Source organism: Pelophylax lessonae (assembly GCF_965119305.1).
Source record: "Pelophylax lessonae genome assembly, chromosome: 8".
In the NCBI taxonomy this organism is placed as follows: Eukaryota; Metazoa; Chordata; class Amphibia; order Anura; family Ranidae; genus Pelophylax; species Pelophylax lessonae.
In genome coordinates this window covers 214,513,525-214,534,990 of record NC_138775.1, presented here as the reverse complement: position 1 = coordinate 214,534,990, position 21,466 = coordinate 214,513,525, and the positions used below count along the sequence as shown (strand labels likewise).

At 42.6% G+C, this 21,466-nt stretch overlaps 1 protein-coding gene across 2 annotated transcripts in view; it reads right to left on the bottom strand.

Annotated features, from left to right (window-relative positions):
- Positions 1-21,466, bottom strand: part of LOC309561825 (carboxyl-terminal PDZ ligand of neuronal nitric oxide synthase protein-like) — a 224,134-nt gene that overhangs the window by 67,080 nt on the left and 135,588 nt on the right. For both annotated transcript variants that reach the window (XM_082265878.1, XM_082265879.1), the window contains exons 3-5: positions 21,122-21,214; positions 10,650-10,708; positions 7,104-7,212 (exon numbers count right to left, since the gene is read on the bottom strand). In XM_082265878.1, coding sequence (XP_082122004.1) covers positions 7,104-7,212; positions 10,650-10,708; positions 21,122-21,214 — 261 coding nt within the window. The remainder of the gene's footprint in view (positions 1-7,103; positions 7,213-10,649; positions 10,709-21,121; positions 21,215-21,466) is intronic.

Here is a 21,466-nt window from a genome sequence, read left to right as displayed (position 1 = left end):
ACAACAAACTGCGATGCCAATTTTTTTCTGCTTTCGTCACATCAACTTTATGGACAACATGTTAACCTGTTGCCTAATATATCCCACCAATTTTCAGATGCCATTGTAACAAGATATTCCCTTTACCTGTCAGTGGTCATAATGTTATGGCTGATCAGTGTATATATAGTATAACACAAACACACACATATATATATATATATATATATATATATATTAGTGATCGACGGATATAGGCTTTTTGTTGCCGATACCGATATTTTGGCCATTGCATATCGAAATCAGCCGATATTTTTCGTACATTTAAAATAAAAAATGTTTTTATTTTTATCACTTGACAGGTACTCTTGTGGAGGGATCTGGGGATCTAAAAGACCCCAAACCCCTCCTCTGCACTTAAAAGCATTCAAAACATCAGGTTTGGCTATTTTGAATGCGGTAATTTTTTTTTAATCCGGCGCTGAGTACCCGGAAGGGATGTCATAACATCACTTCCGGGTTTTTACATGGAGAACCGATCAGAGCCGAATGCGGGGGATGGGAGACCCAGGCGAGTCACTGAAGGCGGTGGGAGGGGGGCGTCCCCTCCCGCTCCTTGTAATGACAGCCGAGTGGCTTCTCAGCCGGTTCTGGGGTGCTGGATGTTGTGGCACTAAAGTGGAAGAAAAGCCTAATTACCAGTCTTAAAAATGTTCCCTTTCCCCTTCTCCTACCTATTCTGCATACCCTGTATAAAAAAAAAGGGAGCACTTACCTATTTTTAATCTGCTATGGTACGGTCACGTGAACCTGTAGCTCCGGCTCCGGTGTCAGTAAGCGGCTGGCTGCAGGGGAGAGGAGGGCGCGCTGGCAATGGCCAAGCCATGGGTGCCTATGGGTGACCATGGCTCCCAGAGTTTACACGTGCTCCCTCACACAGGAGCGCAGGAGCTGCTGAATCAAGTGACCAGGCCAAAAAAAAGGTGAGTAAACAGATATTTTGCACCTTCACCCTCTATAGGAACTTCCTCCCTCTCCACCCCTCCTCTTCATGAAGTGGGCATTTTAAAATTTATTTTCAGTTACCTTTTTTGATAATAAAAAAAAGTGTGCCCCCTCCCCCCTTAAAGCATGTCATTTGCCTAGACGAATTACATGCATAGTGTTCACTAGGCCTCTTGGAATCTGCATATCACATATCTCAGGAGGCCTTTAGTCATTCATTCAGGTGTAGGAGGGGGGGGGGGGGTGTGTCTAGCGGTTCGTCATTGTGAAGCCCGCCGGCTAATCCCAGAAGAGCAGGCGGGACTCTCTATTACGTCACAAGTAAGATGGCGGTGCGGGACCCAGCAATGTCTGCTGACAGAAGGATCTCATCAGGACAACGCTGGATCTGGTGGCTGGATGAGTATCCAAACTCTGCCTAAAACAACAGGAAATAAGCTAGGGCAGACAAAAAGAAAAAGGGGGGGGGGGGTGTTGCTGAAGCTCTTTAAGCTGGATATACGTGCATAGTTTTTCTTTTTTCATTCAGCTGGTGGGGCAAGTGAGGTGGATGGCGGAATCTACCCACTGTGCTATTGCAATCTAACAGTGGGACTCCTCCTCTGTCAAAATACAATGGTCAGCTTGCAGCGGCTGATTTTATTTCCCAGAAGGCCCGTTCAACAGAAGTTAATCCGCTAGTCGACTTCTGTCAGACAGGGAGGGCCACACACAGATAGAACATTTTAACTTCTCTTCAAGATGGTTGTTTAGCTCTAAAGCATTCCTTTCCTTTTCCAATGTGTACAGAAATCACTTCCAATTATGAACAATTCAGCTTATAATCAACTCCCCAAAGAATAATGCAAGGAAGAAAATGCTTCCAATCTGTCCTGGGACTCCGTTATTACCCTTATTACCCTTACATGACATTAACCAGGCCCACCAGTCAGATTGTGGCTGAACCACGTGGTGTGCACACAGCTTGCCTTAAAAACGTGCCCGCATGGGTGCCCCCATAGCACACCTCTTGCTTTGGGGGCACCCATATGAAGAAGGAGCTGAAAGTGCTGACAGGGAACTCCAGAAGAGGAGATAAGGGATCGCTCAGTTCAATTGCACAGAGCAGGTAAGAATAATAAAAAAAGTAGGCTTTAATATCACTTTAAACTATTTACATGTACTACTTTGTATGTTTACTAAAACAAGCCATTTCTAATCTATGTAGCTGCTGTTAACATGAAGTTGTTCATTCTCAAAGATCACAACAAACAGTCTGACATCAGATTCCAGCTGGTTTCAGCTTAGAAACACCTGCTGATTGTTTACATGCCGTTCCTGTGTTGTGAACTTTAAAAGTTTATTTCTCCACATTTCCTATAGATACAGAGGTAGATGCTGGACTGGGAAAAAAAATGTTTTTAAAACAACTGGTGAAGCTTATGAAGGTACCACTATGTTTACAGGCCTGGCAAATGGAAAGCATAAGCCCATTCTAAACGTTAAAATCCATTTCTATCTGTTTTGTATATTCAATTATAATCATCTGTGAAAAAAGGTCTGTACAGCCAATATTTACTGTCAAGAACCAGCAAAATCATAACAGAATTTTAGTCCAAACTATAAATCTGTCGTAACCAGGGTAATAATGCTCACAGACTGCCAAGAGAATATGAAACACAACATGCTTAGATAAATCCGCTCAGCTGAAAAAATTATTGGAACATTTTTAATTATTCGCAACCTTGTAGCAGAAAAATCAGCTTTACTGACATTCTGTCGCTCAGTTTAAGCCAGTGACAGTAAAAAAAATTGATAGGGCAGTCAAACCATGGGTGAAGAGAACAGACTACTCATACAGTGAGGAAAATAATTATTTGATCCCATGCAGATTTTGCAAGTTTGCCCACTTACAAAGAAATTAAAGGTCTATCATAGGTGTATTTTAAATGATAGAGGCAGAATATCAACCACAAATTCAGACAAAACACGATACAAATGTTATAAATTGAGTTGCAGTTAAGTGAGTAAAATAAGTGTTTGATCCCCAAGCAAAACATGACTTAGTACTTGGTGGAAAAACCCTTGTTGGCAAGCACTGAGGTAAGACGTTTCTTGTAGTCGGTTACCAGGTTTGCACACCACTCAGGAGGGATTTTGGTTCACTCTTCTTTACAGATCTTCTCTAAATCCTTAAAGTTTCTTGGCTGTCCTTTGGCAATTCAAAGTTTTAGCTCCCTCCATAAACTTTCTATAGGATTAAGGTCTGGAGGCTGGCTAGGCCACTTCATGACCTCAATGTGCTTCTTGAGTCACTCTTTTTCTGCCTTGGCGGTATTGTTTTGGGTCATTGTCATGCTGAAAGACCCATCTTCGGTGTTCTGTTGGAGGGAAGAAGGTTCTCATCCAAGATTTTACAATACATGGCCCCGTTAATTGGCTCCTCAATGGAGCAAAGTCGGCCTGTACCTTTAGTAGAAAACAGCGCCAAAGCATAATGTTTCCACCTCCAGTGCTTGACTGTAGGGATGGTGTTCTTAGGGTCATAGTCAGCATTTTTCTTCCTCCAAACACAGCGAGTCCCCCTCCTCAATAAGGCACATGTACGGTCATGCCAGTGAACGTCTAAATGATTCAGAGAAGGATTGGGAGAAAGTGCTGGGATTAGATGAGACCAAAATTTAGATCTTTGGCATTAACTCGAGTCCCCGTGTTTGGAGGAAGAAAAATGCTGACTATGACCCTAAAAACACCATCCCTACAGTCAAACATGGAGGTGGAAATATTATGAATGGAAAGGGCCATGTATTGCAAAATCTTGGATTAGAACCTTATTCCCTCAGCCGGAACACTGAAGATGGGTTGTCGATGGGTCTTCCAGCATGACAATGACCCAAAACATACCGCCAAGGCAACAAAGAAGAGGCTTAAGAAAAAGCACATTAGGTTTATGGAGTGGCCTAGCCAGTCTCCAGACCTTAACCCTACAGAAAATGTATGTAGGGAGCTGAACCTATGCGCGTTCTCAGACTGTGGGTGTGCTGTGCATGATCTCAGACTGTTTCCTGTGCGTGTTCTCAGACTGGGTGTCCCTTGTGCTGTGCATGTTCTCAGACTATGGGTGCCCTGTGTGTGTTCTCAGACTGTGTGCCCTGTGTAATGTGTGTGTTCTCATAATGTGGGTGCCCTGTGTGCTTTCCCGTGTTCTTAGACTATGGGTGCCCTGTGCGTGTTCTCAGACTGTGTGCCTGTGTGTGGTGCGTGTTCTCAGACTGTGAGTGTCCTGTGTGCTCTAGGTGTTCTCAGACTGTGGGTGTGCTGTGTGTGATCTCAGAGTGTGGGTTTCCTGTTTGCTGTAGGTGTTCTCAAACTGTTGGTACCCTGTGTGTGATCTCAGACTGTGGGTGTGCTGTGTCCTGTGCGTGATCTCAGACTGTGTTTCCTGTGCATGTCCCCATACTGTGGTTGTCCTGTGTGCTGTGCGTGTTTTCTCAGAACGCACAAAGCACACAGGGCACACACAGTCTGAGAACACACATAACTCACAGAGCATGCACAAATTTGAGAACACACGCAGCACACAGGGCACACAGAGTCTCAAAACACACACACAGCAAACATGGCATGCACATCCTGAGAACACACGTAGCAACAGGGCACCCACAATCTGGGAACACACATAACAAAAAGGGGATGCACAATCTGAGAACACACATAGCAAAAAGGGCACGCTCAGTTTTAGAACACACAAAGAACACAGGGCACACACAGTCTGAGAACACACGTAGCACACAGGACACACACAAATCTGAGAACACACGTAGCACCCAGGGTACCCAGAGTCTCAGAACACGCACATAGCAAACAGGGCACGCACAGTCTGAAAACACACATAGCAAAAATAGAACGCACGCAGAGTCTCAGAACACACGGCACACGCAGTCTGAGAACACGCGTAGCACACGGGGTACGCACAAATCTGAGAACACATGTAGCACACAGGGTATGCAGAGTCTCAGAACACACGGCACACGCAGTCTGAGAACACGCGCAGCACACGGGGTACGCACAAATCTGAGAACACATGTAGCACACAGGGTATGGAGTCTCAGAACACCTGCCTCCCCCAGGGAACACACCGTCTGAGAAAGCACACAGGTTCACACAGTCTGAGAACACATTCTTGCAGAACATCTCTTCCAGTCAATAAATCCCCAAAGGCATTTGTGAGATGTGCCAATAATTGAATGACATTTCCCGGATATTACAGAATCAAGTTACAATTGAGAAGTGAAGTTAGCCCTAAAACTATTTTCATATTGGCAACTTCCTTCCTGGACTTTCCAGACACCAAGAAGAACGTAGCTGGTAAGGGGGATTTTTCTTCCACTAATGCACTAGCTCATTTCAGCGGGAACACGTCCCTTCCACAGCGACAATGTCCGAAAGCCGCAATGAGAAAAACAAACTTCAGCAGACAGATTTATTTTAGCTGCAACCCAGGAGCTTTAGATATTAAATTCTCCATGGAAACAGGCAGTAATGAAATAAGGGACCACCATGTTCTTCTTTTAATATCCAAGGCTCTCATAGACACTGCACTGTAAACAACAGAGAACCGCGTCTGAGAGTCACAAGTGACTATGGTATCTTTATAGAGAGTTAATGACATGGCGAACAGCTGGAGGCCACTGCCTTTTATTACAGTATGAGTCACAAACCAGTACATCACTTAAGGCATGAAAATGGTTCATAGGATACCCAGATGATGGCAATAAGTAAAAAAGATTAATATAAAGTCCTCTTGAACACAATTACTGCTGCTACTGCAGTCATACGGGTTTAAACAAGTTACTAAACCAAACTTCATCAAACCATAGCAACCAGTCACAATTCATCTTTCTGTAAGCGGATTGCAGCAGGATGGAATCTTCTAATGTAGGTTACTGCTTTTTGCACATCACCATTGCCATCTATGCCTTAAGGAGGTTACTATACCAGGCAAATGGGGAATGGCCAGAAAAGATACCAATGACACCATCTATTGGCTGTAACCTTAGGGATTATAAGGTTGTTTATCTTTGCCTATAAAGAATTTGGGGTCAATTCACAAAAGGATATCGCATTAAATATTTGGGTCATGTGACACACTTAACCCAAATACCTCATACGATATGAAAAATTACAATTTGCTACAGGTTTATGCAGTATTTACAGCAAAAATAAATGCTTGAGATGTACCACACAAAGCTGTCTAAGAGCCGGTTTACATTAGCGCGACACGACTTCTTACTACTTCGGGGGCGACTTGTGCATTACATTGAACCACGACTTCGGAGCGACTTGCAGGGACTTCACATAATGGAAGTCTATGCAATTCGCTCCAAGGTCGCCCCGAAATAGTACAGGACCCTTTTTCTAAGTCGGAGCGACTTGTGTCACTCCTATTAGAACGGGTCCTGTAGTGGTCAATGGACCGCGAGGGAGCGCGACTTGTCAGGCTGACAAGTCGTCTGACAAGTTGCACTCCCTCGCGGTCCATTGACCGCTACAGGACCCGTTCTAATAGGAGCGACACAAGTCGCCTGACAAGTCGCGCTAATGTGATCTGGTTCTTAACGTCAATTCACAAAAAACAAAACAAAAAAAAAGTAATCAAAAACATTACGTCGAGAAGTCCATGCAGTGTTTAACGAACACTAGCTGGTTGGTTAGGAGCCGACACTTGCTGGCGTCCCAAACAACCCGGTATTACCTGGTTACCTGGCACCTGCTGTGTCCTCAACAGCCAGTGACTTATCTGCTGACAGTGGGCATTCCCCGCTGACAGCAGGATGTAAACAAAATAGCCAAAAAAAGCATGTGCAGTCCCCCCCCCCCCCCAAAATTCTACTTTAAGAAACCTTGCACATTCCATGTAAAATGATTTAGATAGTCCCCATACATGTTGAGAAACGTCTGAAAAACCTTGTGTTGTACGCACGCTTCATGCTTGCAAATGAACTAATTTGATATACGGTTATGACTCATCTAGCGTCTGCAGGACATTTATCTACAATATTACCTAGGAAGTGTTTTATAGAAAACTGCAGTGGGTACCACTAAATCACATCATAAAAAGTGCCATTTTGTTGATGTACCTTTTTCTTGGATTTAAAGACATTACATCGAAAAACGTTGCTGGACCCATCTCTAGCGATGTAGCTGAAGATCTTGAGATCCTGGGAGTCGTGAGAAACGTAGAATATTCTATTTTTTCAAGGAGAGAATGGAATTAAAAATATTATATTAATAAACAGATTAATGGATTACTCATAAGGTAATACCTGCAAAACCTAATCCTCTACAAAATCACCATATTAAATAAGACTCAGAGGCTACTGTTCACAGTACATTATTACCTTCTTAGCTCATAGAGCCCCATTATATTTGAACTTTTGAGGAGCGCAGCAGGTTAAATCACCTGACTATGGGTCAAACCTTAATTGAAACAAATGGGCTTCTTAAACAGGTGGCTTCAAGTATTCATAAAACGAAAGAATGTAGATTGAAGGCTTTGTCCACAGCAACTAATTAAATGTGAGCTCTTATTTTTTTGTTGTAGATGTTACAACGTAGCACATAAGTGAACAGTGCTAGGAACAATTACAGTAATCACTCCTGATGTGTTATAATTTATTATTTATTAATATTTCCACTCCTGATGTAGGCCAATGCAGACGAAACTTCTGCATCTATTGCATTGCAGTAACTTGGTAAAAAGAGAATACGGCATTGCAATAAGGAGGAGGGGCTTCTCAGTGTCACACGTCCACCTTATTTGTGAAATGCCGCAGTGTGTTTTACATGTGCCCATTTAGAGGAGCACAGCTACAGTAGCTGTAGAATTCCAGAAGAGAGCCTTGCAGAAACCGCATTGAATGACATATTATACAATATTACTTTTATGGCCACTGCCAGCATGGGTGATTTGCACTAAATGTCTGGGTTCAAGATGCAAAACATTCATACATTCTAGTATATAAAGTAACAGCTTCACTTTCCTTCCATTCCAGTTTTTAAACAGTAATGCCTGGTACACACGATCAGATTATCGGACGAATGATCGTCCCTTTTTGCTAATCGCATATCAAAAATGAAGTTTACTAAAGTTATGAAAACTCTCGCACGACATAATAAAAAAATCGGAAGTGATGTAATGTGTTGTAGTTTGTATTGCATTTTTGAATGCCAACTGTACGGATTAAATGAAAATTGTACGATCTAGTATCGTACAGAAAAAAAAAAAAAATTTCTCAGCTCTTGATCAGCTTTCATGATCAGCTCTTGAAAGCTCTGTACGAACAATCAGATCATCGTATGGAAGTTTTTGTTGGGAGAGGGTAATTGTATTAGCACCCTATAGACAGAACTGTCTGGTACAACATCCTAAAAAGCTATGTGTACAAAAAAAGAATTCCTAACAGACTAGATAGAGGACTTTAACGATACCTTTACAGCCCATTCACACTGGCGCGATCCGACTTTGTGGGGCGACCTGTGAAGTCGCGGTGCACAGCGTGCACCACGACTTCGGCGCGACTTGCACGGACTTCATATAACTGAAGTCAATGCAAGTCACCTCCAGGTCGCCCCAAAGTAGTACAGGACCCTTTTTCTAAGTCGGAGCGACTTGTGTCGCTCCTATTAGAACGGGTCCTGTGCTAATCAAAGGCGAGCGACCGAGCGCGACTTGTCAGGCTGACAAGTCGCCTGACAAGTCGTGCTAGTCTGAATGGACCCTTAAAGTACATCTAGTGCAATTTTATTGATATACGCAAAAAGATTGATATACAAAAAGATTGTTTATTAAAAGCATGTAAATAAAAAATACATATACAGATACTAGACATAAACATCTAAATCTAGTTTGGAAATTACATATTTCCTAACCAAACGATTGAACTTATCCATCCACCTACCTGCGTCGAATGCAATTCATGGCGAGACAATCCACCACCTGACTGCAGCGGGGTGGACGGATAAGTTAAATTGTTTGGAAAATACATATTTCCTAACTAGATTTAGAGGTTTATGCCTAGTATCTGTATTTTTTATTTACAAGCTTTTAAAGAACAATCTTTTTTGCACTAGATGACCGTTAAAGTCCTCTATATAGTTTTTTAGGAATTATTTTTTTGTACACAGATCATCGTATGATCGATTCGAAAGCGGTATTTTTCCTACATTTTTCTGATCCTGTGTACTGGGCTTAAGCATCGAATATATCAAAACTTTTTTTGTTTGGAAAAATCAGGTATTATTCCTTATGTGCCGTGTTGTAACTCTTTTCACATGCAAAGTCAAATTATTTCAGTACATGAGAAATGCTAAGGCCAATGCTGGAGCTCTATAGTCAAAGAAAACATCATAAGCTCATAAGCATTAACTGTAAAGTCTCGTCAACTGAGAATTTTTTCAGATCGCCTATTAATTACATTTCCTTTTTTATCCTCAAAGCAAAAACAAAATAAAAATTGTAACCAGTTTTACATTACTAAACTTTCACCAAAATGTAAAAGGAGGTACCTCCAAATGTCTGGACACAGTAGAGTGCCATTTAGGCCTCATGCACACACAATGCTTTTTTAAACTCTCTTAGAAGCAGCGTTTTAGCAGAAAAAAATGCCTGACGCATATAAAAGTGCCTAAAGCTTTTAGGTGCTTTTACAAGCGTCCAGCTCTTGGGCGTTAATTCATTTAATTGGCCAGAATAAAAAAATTATTCTGGCCATTGGAATTAATGCTCAAACACTAGCTTTTAGGCACGTTTAGCAGCGTCAAGTATTTTTCTGCCCAAACTCTGCTGCTCCTGGACGCACTGGCAGTGTTTTTTTTCCTGCCTCTAAAAGCCTATGCCACTAAATGCTGGTAAAAGCTTGTGTGCAAGAACACATAAGCTAACATGGAGGGGCGAGTAGAGGCAGGAAAAAAAAAAGTCACACGCCCCTAGGAGCAGCTGTAAAAACGTCCAGTGTGCATGAGGCCTTAAAGTGGCTGTAAACCTCAGTTATTAAATATGAACAAACCATATTTCTCTATAGTGTGTACCAGGGCCATCTTTAATATTGATTGGACCCTGGGCAAACATTTTCTTAGGCCCTTCTGAATCCACTTATCAACTATTTGCGAGCTGTGCAGGCTCAAGGGGAAGCTACCTTGGGCCCCATAACAATGACTGGGCCCAGGGCAGTTGCCCCTTTTGCCCTGTGTTAAAGACTGCCCTGGTGTGTACTTGTCTCAATTAAGTGCACTAAGTGTCATTTCTGCCTGATGCTTAGATTTGTTTCATCTCTGTATCAACTGGGGCTAGTCACTTCACTGGGTATATAGAATGGTTTACAACCATAACAAACTTCAGTCAAGAGGGTGATGCTATGGTGTGCCCTCTTCATCATCTTATTTTTTTATCAGAACAGTCTCCCATCAGATTGATGGACCATCGGTGGGGCATGAGAAGTGAAGGCAGGTCAGAGACAATGTCAAAGGTAAAGTTGGTATCTGCATAGAGTTTACAGGGCTTCAAGATTCCCCAGGTACTTTGGAAAATGGCTTTGCACAATGGATGACACTAGGTTCTGGGTATTGTATCTGCTGTCTGTTTATCAAGGAAACACTGTTGATAGATACACGTATCAGATGCTAACCTGTAGATAGGATCCTGCATGATCAGCATCTTGGTTTCGTCCCAGGCCCACTCTTTCTTCTGCAAAAAAAGAGTATAACTTTTACTCCAATAATTACATATTATTTATGTCAAGCACATGCCATATTACAGATTATCTGGACTAGAAAAAAGGGTAAGGTGCAGTAGCCTTTGCTTTGTATCAGTGTACTATATATTCAGACACATAAAACAAAAATTCAAAGAGGTTACAATGGTTTACATCTTTCTCTATATCACATCATATGAGATGTCCAATTCCAAGATTGTTGGTGTGAAGTGACCAAGACTGAAGTCTAATTGGATATAGGCAAGCAGAAGAGGTCCTAATAGCTGACCCAGTTCCAGGGGTTATACCCTCTGAAAATCAAAAATGTTTCTACTACTATGGCTGGAAGTGCAGGAACCACTTAAAATCTGTATTTTTAGCTAGAAAAGCCTCAAACATTATATATATATATATATATATATATATATATATATATATATATATATATAAAGACTCTGGAGAATAAAATGGAGGTTGTTGCAATATTTTGTCACACGGTATTTGCGCAGCGGTCTTTCAAACGCCATTTTTTTTTAGGAAAAGATAAATTTCACTGCATTTAAAAAACTAAACAGTAAAGATAGCCCATTTGTTTCGTATATTGTGAAAGATGATGTCATGCCAAATAAATAGATACCCAACATGTAACGGTTTTAAATTGCGCACACCCGTGGAATGTCGACAAACTAAGGTCAATAAAAATCTCCATAGGCGGCGCTTTAACGGTTACCAGTTTAGAGTTACAGAGTAGCTCTTTTTTTTTTTTTTTTTTTAATTATTGCTCTCGCTCTGACGATCGTGGTTTGAACAGCGCTTTCATTTGCGGGAGCGACTTCCGTATTCATTTTTTTTCGTGTACGTTCACGGCGACGGGGGTGCTTTAAATCTTTTTTTTTTTCCTATTTATTTTATTCATTTTAGCACAGTTTAAAAAAAATAAATAAAATCTGATCACTTATTGCTGTCACAAGTAATGTAAACATCCCTTATGACAGTAATAGGCAGTGACAGGTACTCTTTATGGAGGGATCAGGAGACTCCTCCACTGCACTTTAAATTTATTCAAAATGACGAAATCTGAATTTTGAATACTGACACTTTTTAAAATTCGGCGCCTTTAGCCGCCGAGTAACCCGTACGTGAAGTCATCACGCTGCTTCCGGGTTACTACATCGGAGACCCGATCAAAGTTGAATCCGGCTTTGATCGGGACTCCAACCAGCCGGTGGATTTGGCGGCTGGTTGATCGGGTCTCCCGGTAGGACGGGAGACCCGGGCAGAGCCGCGAAAGGCAGCGGGAGGGGCGCCCCCTCCCGCTCGCTGGGGTATCGGCCGAGCGGCTGTCGAGCCCCATCGGCCCTTACCACCTGAAAGCCGACCACCGGCTCTAAAAAAATGGTACCGGGATGATGCCTCTAGCTGCAGGCATCATCCCGGTACAACCACTTCTCCGAGCAGATGTAGAGCTATGTCAGTTTGCGGGAAGTGGTTAACTTGATTTCCAGGAATCTTCCAGGACGGCCTTATGAGAGAGTGGCTCCTCCTACCTAGCACAGGAAACACAAATCCACATTAGTATAAAAAGACAGGCACTATGCATGGTCCCTCAGTAATAACAAATAACCGAAGGCCTAACTTGTACACCCCCAATAATAACCATTACAAAATCATAGGTTGGGAACAGTGTCGTCCTGGAAGATTCCTGGAAATCAAGTTGCAGGTAATAACTTAGTTTTCCAAGTCATTTTCTAGGATGGCCTTATGAGAGTGACATCATAGAAAACATACCTGTTTAATAGACTACTGTCTGAAGCACTTTTCTCCCAAAAGCCTGGTCAATTGATGACAGAAGGTCCAGAAGGTAGTGTCTTACGAAAGTCTAGAATTTTGGCCAGGTGGATGCTTTGCAGATCTGGATTGGGGGTAGCCCCTGCTTTCTCTGCCCAAGAGGTGGCTAAGGCTCTAGTGGAATGTGCTCTAAGCTTAGGTGGAGCTAACAGTCTTGCTATGGAATAGGCTTCCTCAATTGCGGATTTCATCCATCTCACAATAGTGGTTTTTGAAGCGCCTAAGTCCTTTCCTGGGACCTGAATACAGCGCTAACCGATTGGGTACCTTTCTTCATTCTTTGGTTCTTTCAATGTAGCATAACAGGCATCTCCTGACGTCTAATTTGTGAAAATTCTCATCCTTTAAATTGTTTGCTTGTCTGCAGAAAGATGGAATTACGATGTCCTGTGACCTATGGAAATCAGTGGATACCTTAGGGAGGGACTCTGGGTCCAGGGACAGAATGACCTTATCTGGAAAAATAGAACAGTAAGGTTCCACTATTGATAAAGCTTACAAATTCCCTCACTCTCCTGGCAGAGACCACGGCCACTAGGAGTATGGTTTTAATAGTTAGGAGTTTTAAAGAGCCTTCTTCGAGAGGCTTAAACTGTTCTTTTAAAAATCTCTGCAGTAGTGCCAATAGGTCCCAGGGGGGGAACCTCTTCTGCTGAGGAGGTCTCTTCCTTGAAACGGACTTGATGAACCTCTTTATTAGAGTATGTCCACTAATCTTAGGTCTAGGAAACTGGATAATGCCGCCACTTGCTCTTTTAGGGTGTTGGGTACAAGACCTAAATCTGTACCATCCTGTAATAAATCCAGTAAAGCTGGAATAATAGACCCCAAAATCCTGCCTTTTCTCTTTCTCCAGCCGCAGAACTTTTTACAAATTTTGGAGTAAATTAAATTTGTGGACTGTTTCCTACTTTCCAATATAGTGCAGATCACTTTCTCTGACAGACCTTTTCATTTTAACAACTCTTTCTCAGTAGCCAAGCTATCAGAGAAAGACGGCCCACATGTGGGTGATGCAATTTTCCTTGAACCAGTAAGTCCTCCCTTACTGGAAGTTTCAAAGGGTATGAGATCGAGAGCTTCTGGAGAGCAGGGAACCAGGTTCTCTTCGGCCAGAATGGGGCTATTACAATGATCTTTGCTTCTGTAGTTTCAATCTTCTGCAAAACTTTCAGAATGAGCCTAAAGGGAGGAAATGTGTACAAGAGCTTCCCTGACCAAAGGTGGGTGAACGCATCCAACCCTAATCTGCTCGAATCCCTGTGTATCGAGAAGAATTCCCTTACTTTTGCGGTTTTTATGGAAGCAAAAAGGTCTATCTTCAGATAACCCCAGTTTTGAGCGATCAGCTTCTTGGTTCAGACTCCATTTTGTATGAGAGATCTGCTCTCTGCTCAGAAAATCTGCTAGCGAGTTTAATTTCCTTTTGATGTGTACTGCTGCAGGGGAAAAGACTTTCTTTTCTGCCTAGCAAAATATTATTTCGGCTAGTTCCCTGAGGATTACTGAACGCGTGCCTCCTTGTTTGTCGATATAGGAAACCGCTGCAATATTGTCCAAAAGGATTAATACAGGTTTTCCCCTTATGGTGGATGCAAAAGTGCGCAGAGCTTCCCAGATTGCCTTTAGTTCTCTCGCGTTGGAAGACTTCTTGGCCAAAGACTAATCCCATTTCCCATGCGCTGCCCTGTGGCCCATGTGGGCTCCCCAACCCCACGCACTTGCGTCTGTTGTGATTCTTAATGGATCCACCTGTGTCCAGCAACGTCCCAGAGACCAATTCCTTTCTAGCAGTCACCACTTAAGGATTCCTTCACTGGACTCGGCAGTGTCACAAGATTGAATTGGAAACAAGATTGTATTGCAGTGTTTTGGGGACCGGAAAACCTTGTTTCCTGTCTGATGAATGTTCCAAACACTGAATCTAGATCTGCACCAAAGACTAAATTTCCTTTGAATGGCAGAGAACACAACATTGCCTTGGAAGAGACATTTCCTGCCCAAGAATTCAACCAAATAGCTCTTCTTGCTTGGTTAATCAGAGGGCATTCCTGGCATAACGTCTTTTTCCATGAGGATGACAACTTGTGTTTACACAAGGCACATCTCTTTTTAGGGACCTCAGCAGGCCCTGCTCCATTCTTATCTTTGTGGCTCTTCCCCTGGCAAGGCACAAACAATAAAAAAGGAGCGGATTCAAAGAGAGTTGAACCTGGAATAGCCAGCTGCCTCCTGATTATGTCACAAGAAGATAGCAGTGCAGAAACCAAGCAGCAGCTGCTCAGAAGAAGATCTCAGCAGGACAACCCTGGATCAGCTAGGTGAGTATCTGGACTGAGGACAACCCAGCTATAGGTAAGCAAGAAAAAATAAAGAATGTGGAGGGGGGGTAGTTAAGATCCTCTTTATAAGTATAGCTAAAGCCAATCAATGGGACTTAAAGCTAGAAAACATACAACATTTTGAGCTGTCACCTGTTCTGGTGACAGCTGTCTAAGGCTTGCAAAACATTATACAATTTTCTTGTACAATTTCCCTATATCCCTACAATTTAGATTTACCAAAACCTCATCACGTTCAATTCCTATACAATCAGGCAGGCCCTTGCACTAGATAGTTGAAGGTAAATCTAAAGGGAATTGTATAATGTATGACCAACCAAAGAGGGGGTTTCCTTTACTTTTGAGAAATTTCCTCTCTAACTTACTGTTGTATCTTTGGGACCAGAAGTGAAAGGAAATCACCCCAATGGAATTCAGATTGCAAAAATAAAAACTGGCAAGCTTTTGACCATGCTAACTAAATGAGAAAAAAAACGTATAGCTTTAGACATGCAGTGCATACAGGCAGTATCTCACTCCCTGCAAAGGACCCCCTTTATTAAAATTATAGTAACTTTCTCAGTGCATTCCTGTCTCCATTGCAGCTGCTGACCTTAACCAGTACTTCCAGATATGGAGAAGCAGCCCTCAAAATTTCCACTCACCTGCTCGCATTTTGCGAGTGGAATGATGAGGAGGGCGAGTAAGAACAGGGCTGTGCTGTATGGGGAATGTATAGTGACAGCCCAGTGCCTGCCGCTGCCATTCACAGCACAGCCTGCATTCTTTAGTACAGCTCCTCTCCACCTCCTGCACCTGGGACCGCCCCCTCTCCACCTCCTGAATGTCCCCGCCCCTCACAGGCTCGCAGCGAGAGCATTACACTATGTTTACTGGGCGCCTGGGACCTCCCCCCCACTCCACCCCCACCTGATACACGTCCCCACCCCTCACAGGCTCGGGGCCCGAGCATCAGTGGCAGTCAGTGCGTCGGGGCGCAGGGGCACCACCCCCCCTAATCATGCGTCCGGCCCCCTAATCTACATTCAGGGGCGCCAGACGCATGGAGTTCAATGGGCTTCAGAAAAGGGTGGACCCGGGGCGCAGAGCAGATCTTCCTCCTGGCCAATCAGGAAGCGGGTCCGAGACCCGTTTTCTGATTGGCTTGAAAGGCGAACGATTGCCACTGGCCAAAGAGGAGGACGACGACGACTCGGGAGACGCGGAGGACTGAGGAGAAGCCGCCGCTGCATCAGGTAAGTGCACTGGTCACTCTGCATTGATGGGGGCACGCTGTGGTCACTCTGCATTGATGGGGGCACGCTGTGGTCACTCTGCATTGATGGGGGCACGCTGTGGTCACTCTGCATTGATGGGGGCACGCTGTGGTCACTCTGCATTGAAGGGGGCACGCTGTGGTCACTCTGCATTGAAGGGGCACGCTGTGGTCACTCTGCATTGAAGGGGGCACGCTGTGGTCACTCTGCATTGAAGGGGGCACGCTGTGGTCACTCTGCATTGAAGGGGGCACGCTGTGGTCACTCTGCATTGAAGGGGGCACGCTGTGGTCACTCTGCATTGATGGGGGCACGCTGTGGTCACTCTGCATTGATGGGGGCACGCTGTGGTCACTCTGCATTGATGGGGGCACGCTGTGGTCACTCTGCATTGATGGGGGCACGCTGTGGTCACTCTGCATTGATGGGGGCACGCTGTGGTCACTCTGCATTGATGGGGGCACGCTGTGGTCACTCTGCATTGATGGAGGCACGCTGTGGTCACTCTGCATTGATGGAGGCACGCTGTGGTCACTCTGCATTGATGGAGGCACGCTGTGGTCACTCTGCATTGATGGGGGCACGCTGTGGTCACTCTGCATTGATGGAGGCACACTGTGGTCACTCTGCATTGATGGAGGCACACTGTGGTCACTCTGCATTGATGGGGCACGCTGTGGTCACTCTGCATTGAAGGGGGCACGCTGTGGTCACTCTGCATTGAAGGGGGCACGCTTTGGTCACTCTGCATTGAAGGGGGCACGCTTTGGTCACTCTGCATTGATGGAAGCCCTGCTTTATTTGCCTTAATGCCACACCTATACTCAGGGAAAGCACTTTTTTGCTTTTAGGTTTACATTGATACTGTTAAAGTTGTTGTTGTTGTTAATATTTTTTTGTAACTTAATTCTGAATAAAACATTTAACAGTGTAATTTTATGAGACATTTTACGAGGGCATGTTTAGGGGCGGAGAAGGGTAGGGTTTGGGTGGGGCAACAAGTGGCGAGTAACTCTTAAGGCATGGCTAGTAGCTCAGGACTTGACATTTTGAGCCCTGTGGAGAAGCATGCCGTCCCCTCTGCTGGGACAGTGCTTGAATAAAGCAGCCAATTGCTAGGCCCAAACATTGTCATGTGACAGGGGAAGCAATGTCACCACCTTCCCTAGTTTCCTACAGTGGTGATTTTATATCAAGCTGCAACGGAGGAAGAAGCAGTGAGAGAGTGCTGGCAATTTTCTCAAATAAATTCCATATTGTCCCCCATAAATGAATTAGCCTAACTAGCAGTAGATTCATTTTCATCCTTGGAGACAAGATAAGGGGGAGTGTTATTAAGAAAGGTGATAGGATGACTTCGCTGAACTAAGTATTAAGGGTACAGGTTATGCAGGAATAGTCTCTTGTGTTAATATCTCGTAGATGGTTTATAAATCTTTTCAAGAATATTACAATACAATGCTATATAATAGCAGAATGCTACAATGTCATTGTTGTCATTTTATGTGTATTGTGTCTTTTCAGAATAATATAATTTCCAGACATGAATGAACATTACGTATTCATTTCTGCTACCACTTGACTATGTTGAAGCTGATGCTAGTTGTCTTGGCTGCATAACACCGTAAAGAGAACCTTCCCTGAGAGAAAGATATAGGCTGCCATTTCAGATCTGAAAATGCTATTGTTTAGTTATGCTGTATCATTGGCTTCAATACCTTCTGAGACATTGACCTGGGATACATATAAGGTCAAACAAGTTAGATTTCAGTCAAAACACTTTGCCATTGTACTGGTTAGAAATCAGTGACTGAAAGTATCAATGCCAAAGGATTAGCATGATATCCAGACAACTAGCATCTGTAATATGCGACTTCAGCAATGGCAGCCTTCTTGTTGCTCTCAGGACCTGTTCAGCGTGGTGCTAATAAAAAAAAAAAAAAAATCATATCTAGCGTGGTCCTAATAAAAAAAAAAAAAAAAAAATCATATCTAGCGTGGTCCTAATAAAAAAAAAAAATCATATCTAGCGTGGTCCTAATAAAAAAAAAAAAAAAATCATATCTAGCGTGGTCCTAATAAAAAAAAAAAATCATATCTAGCGTGGTCCTAATAAAAAAAAAAAAAATCATATCTAGCGTGGTCCTAATAAAAAAAAAAAAAAATCATATCTAGCGTGGTCCTAATAAAAAAAAAAAAAAAATCATATCTATTGCACGGACTGCAGTTAATGCAACTCAAACATTAGTAACAACACGCCATCTGCTAGAAGGGAAATGTATTTCCACTGCATATTTTGCCTAAAAAGAATCCTTGGCAACACACATGGAAATCTAGTCACAATAATTAAAATTCATTTAGATTAAACTGTGAAGCCTTATGACCCAAAGTTAGGAAATTTCAGGAAATAAGGATCCATCAGCAAACAAACCATATTTGGGACAATAAATCCAATTATAATTATCATATAAAGCGCCATCATTTCCAATGGCACTGTAAAAACAAGGATGGGTAATATGCAGTTAGGTCCATATATATTTGGACACAGGCACAATTTTCATACTTTTGGATCAGTATGCCACCAGAATAAAATTAAAATGAAACAATCCAAATGAATTTGAAGTGCAGATTTTCAGCTTTAATTTAAGGGGTGAACATAAATATCAAGTACACATTTTAGGAACTGCAAACATTTTTCTACACAGTCCTCCCATTTTCAGGGGCTCAAATGTAATTGGACAAATGAATATAATCATAAATAAAATGTTCATTTTGAATATTTTGGTGAGAATCATTTACTGGCAATGACTGCCTGAAGTCTGGAACCCATTGACATTACCAAAGACTTGGTTTCCTCATTTCTGATGCTTTTCCAGGCTCTAACTGCAGCTGTCTTCAGTTGTTCTTTGTGGGTCTTTCTGCCTTTAGTTTTGCCTTCAGCAAGTGAAATACATGCTCAATTGGGTGGAGATCAGGTGACTGATTCAGTTATTGCAGAATATTCCACTTATTTTCCTTCAAAAGCTCCTGGGTTGCTTTGGCAGTGTGTTTTGGATCATTGTTCATCTGCAATGTGAATCGCCGTCCAATTAACTTTGCTGCATTTGGCTGAATCTGGGCTGACAGTATATCTCTAAACACTACATAATTCATCCGGCTGCTTCTGTCACATCATCAATAACACTATTGACCCAGTGCCACTGAAAGCCATGCATGCCCATGCCATCACACTGCATCCACCATGTTTTACAGTTGACATTGTGTGCTTTGGGTCATGAGCTGTTCCAAGCCTTCTCCACGCTTTTTTCTTCCCGCTATTTTGGTACAGAATAATCTTAGTTTCATCTGTCCAAAGAATGCTTTTCCAGAACTGGCCTAGCTTTTTTAGATGTTTTTTGGCAAAGTCTAATCTGGCTTTTCTATTCTTCAGGCTTATGGTTTGCACCTTGTAGACGTTGACAATGATACGCCCACCTCCTGGAGAGTGTCCTTGACTTGTTAGGATGTTGTGAATGGGTTTTTCTTTACCATAGAGAGGATCCTGCGATCATCCACCACTGTTGTCTTCTGTGGACGTCCAGGCTTTTTTATGTTCCTTAGCTCACCAGTGCGTTCTTCTTTCCTTAGAATGTACCAAACTGTTTATTTTGCCACTCCTAATGTTGCTGCTGTCTCTCTAAAGGATTTGTTTCATTTTGAAGCCTTACAATTGCCTGTTTCACTTGCATGGACAGCTCCTTTGAATGCATGATGTAGGTTCACAGCAATAGATTCCTAATGCAAATACCACACTTAGAATCAACTCCAGACCTTTTACCGGCTTAATTGATGAAGAAATAACGAAGGAGTAGCCCACACCTGGCCATGAAACAGCTTTTGATTCAACTGTTCAATTACTTTTGGTCCCTTAAAGGGGGGATGGCTATTCTTAGAAGCTTTAATTCCTAAACCCTTCCTCCGATTTCGAGGTACATACCCTCAAAAATAAACCTGATTGTGCACATTCAGCCCATATCCATTATATAACTGTAGCTTAAAGAGGAAGTAAACCCTCCTCGGACACTTGTACCTATAGGTAAGCCTATGATAAGGCTTACCTATAGGTACTGTAAATATCTCCTAAACATGTACCGTTTAGGATATATTTACCTTACATGCATCCAGTGACATCACTGGCGCATGCGCTCTGAAGGAACGGCCGCTAGTGCCGTTTCTTCAGAGTCCCGTGCCGTGACTGTCGGCTCCCGCGCGGGAGTGACGTCACCGCGGCTCCGGCCAATCAGATGGCCGGATGCCGCGAACCCGGAAGACGGGCGACTGGACATGTCGCCCGTCATACAGGTAAGCGGATGGTACAGCGGGGGCTCGTTCTAAGGTAAGTATTGCATAATGAGCTAGTATGCGATGCATACTAGCTCATTATGTGTTTCTCTTACAGGTTACCAAAGAAAAAAAACATCTTTAAATATGTTTTGGTAAGTACCTGAAAAAATCTAAAGTTGTGCCTGTGTTTAAATATATATGGACCTAACTGTATGTCACGCAGTGGACAGCCTTCCCAGAAGAGTTGAAGTGTTAAAGTTTCAAAACACTCAATATTGAACCCTACGGACTAAGACTGGGATGCCATTAAAGTTCATGTAAAATAGATACAGCAATATAGGATTCAGAAGGGAGGAAAAATAATTTAGAACCTTGTAATCTAGACCAACCAACTGATCAGTAACCAAACAGAATTTTATTTAAGGATTGGTTTCTTTTTAAAGCAAAAATAAAAGATTTTTATAAATGGCTTTTACTGGAAAAGAAAAAAATATATAAATATTTGTATATTAATTATAGATATGATATTTATATCTATAACATATGACTAGAAATGAACATGACCTTGTTATCAAACACTGTCTACTATGAATAGAATAGACAATTTAATATTACCCTACAGTAAAGTGTCAATCACCTTGTTCTTCTTCTTTAGGATCACTTTTACCCCATCCACCGATACCAGGAGGCTCACTTTCTTCTTTTTGATGTTCTTCGCTTTGAACTCATACTAAGGAGGAAAAGGTAGACTTAAATCAAAAGAAGAACTAAAGGAGACAAAATGACAATGTCAGATAGTAAGAGAGGTCAAGATGCAAGATATGCCCTCTTCACAAATACAAGATGCTCATCATTTCATCTACAGTTTGATGAATTGGCAGGAAACACACAAGAGACTTTCATTACATAAACCAGGCTTCTACCAAACAGATTGGAAGGCTTCAGCATCACAAATAAATCAGGAATGAAAGGGCTTGATATT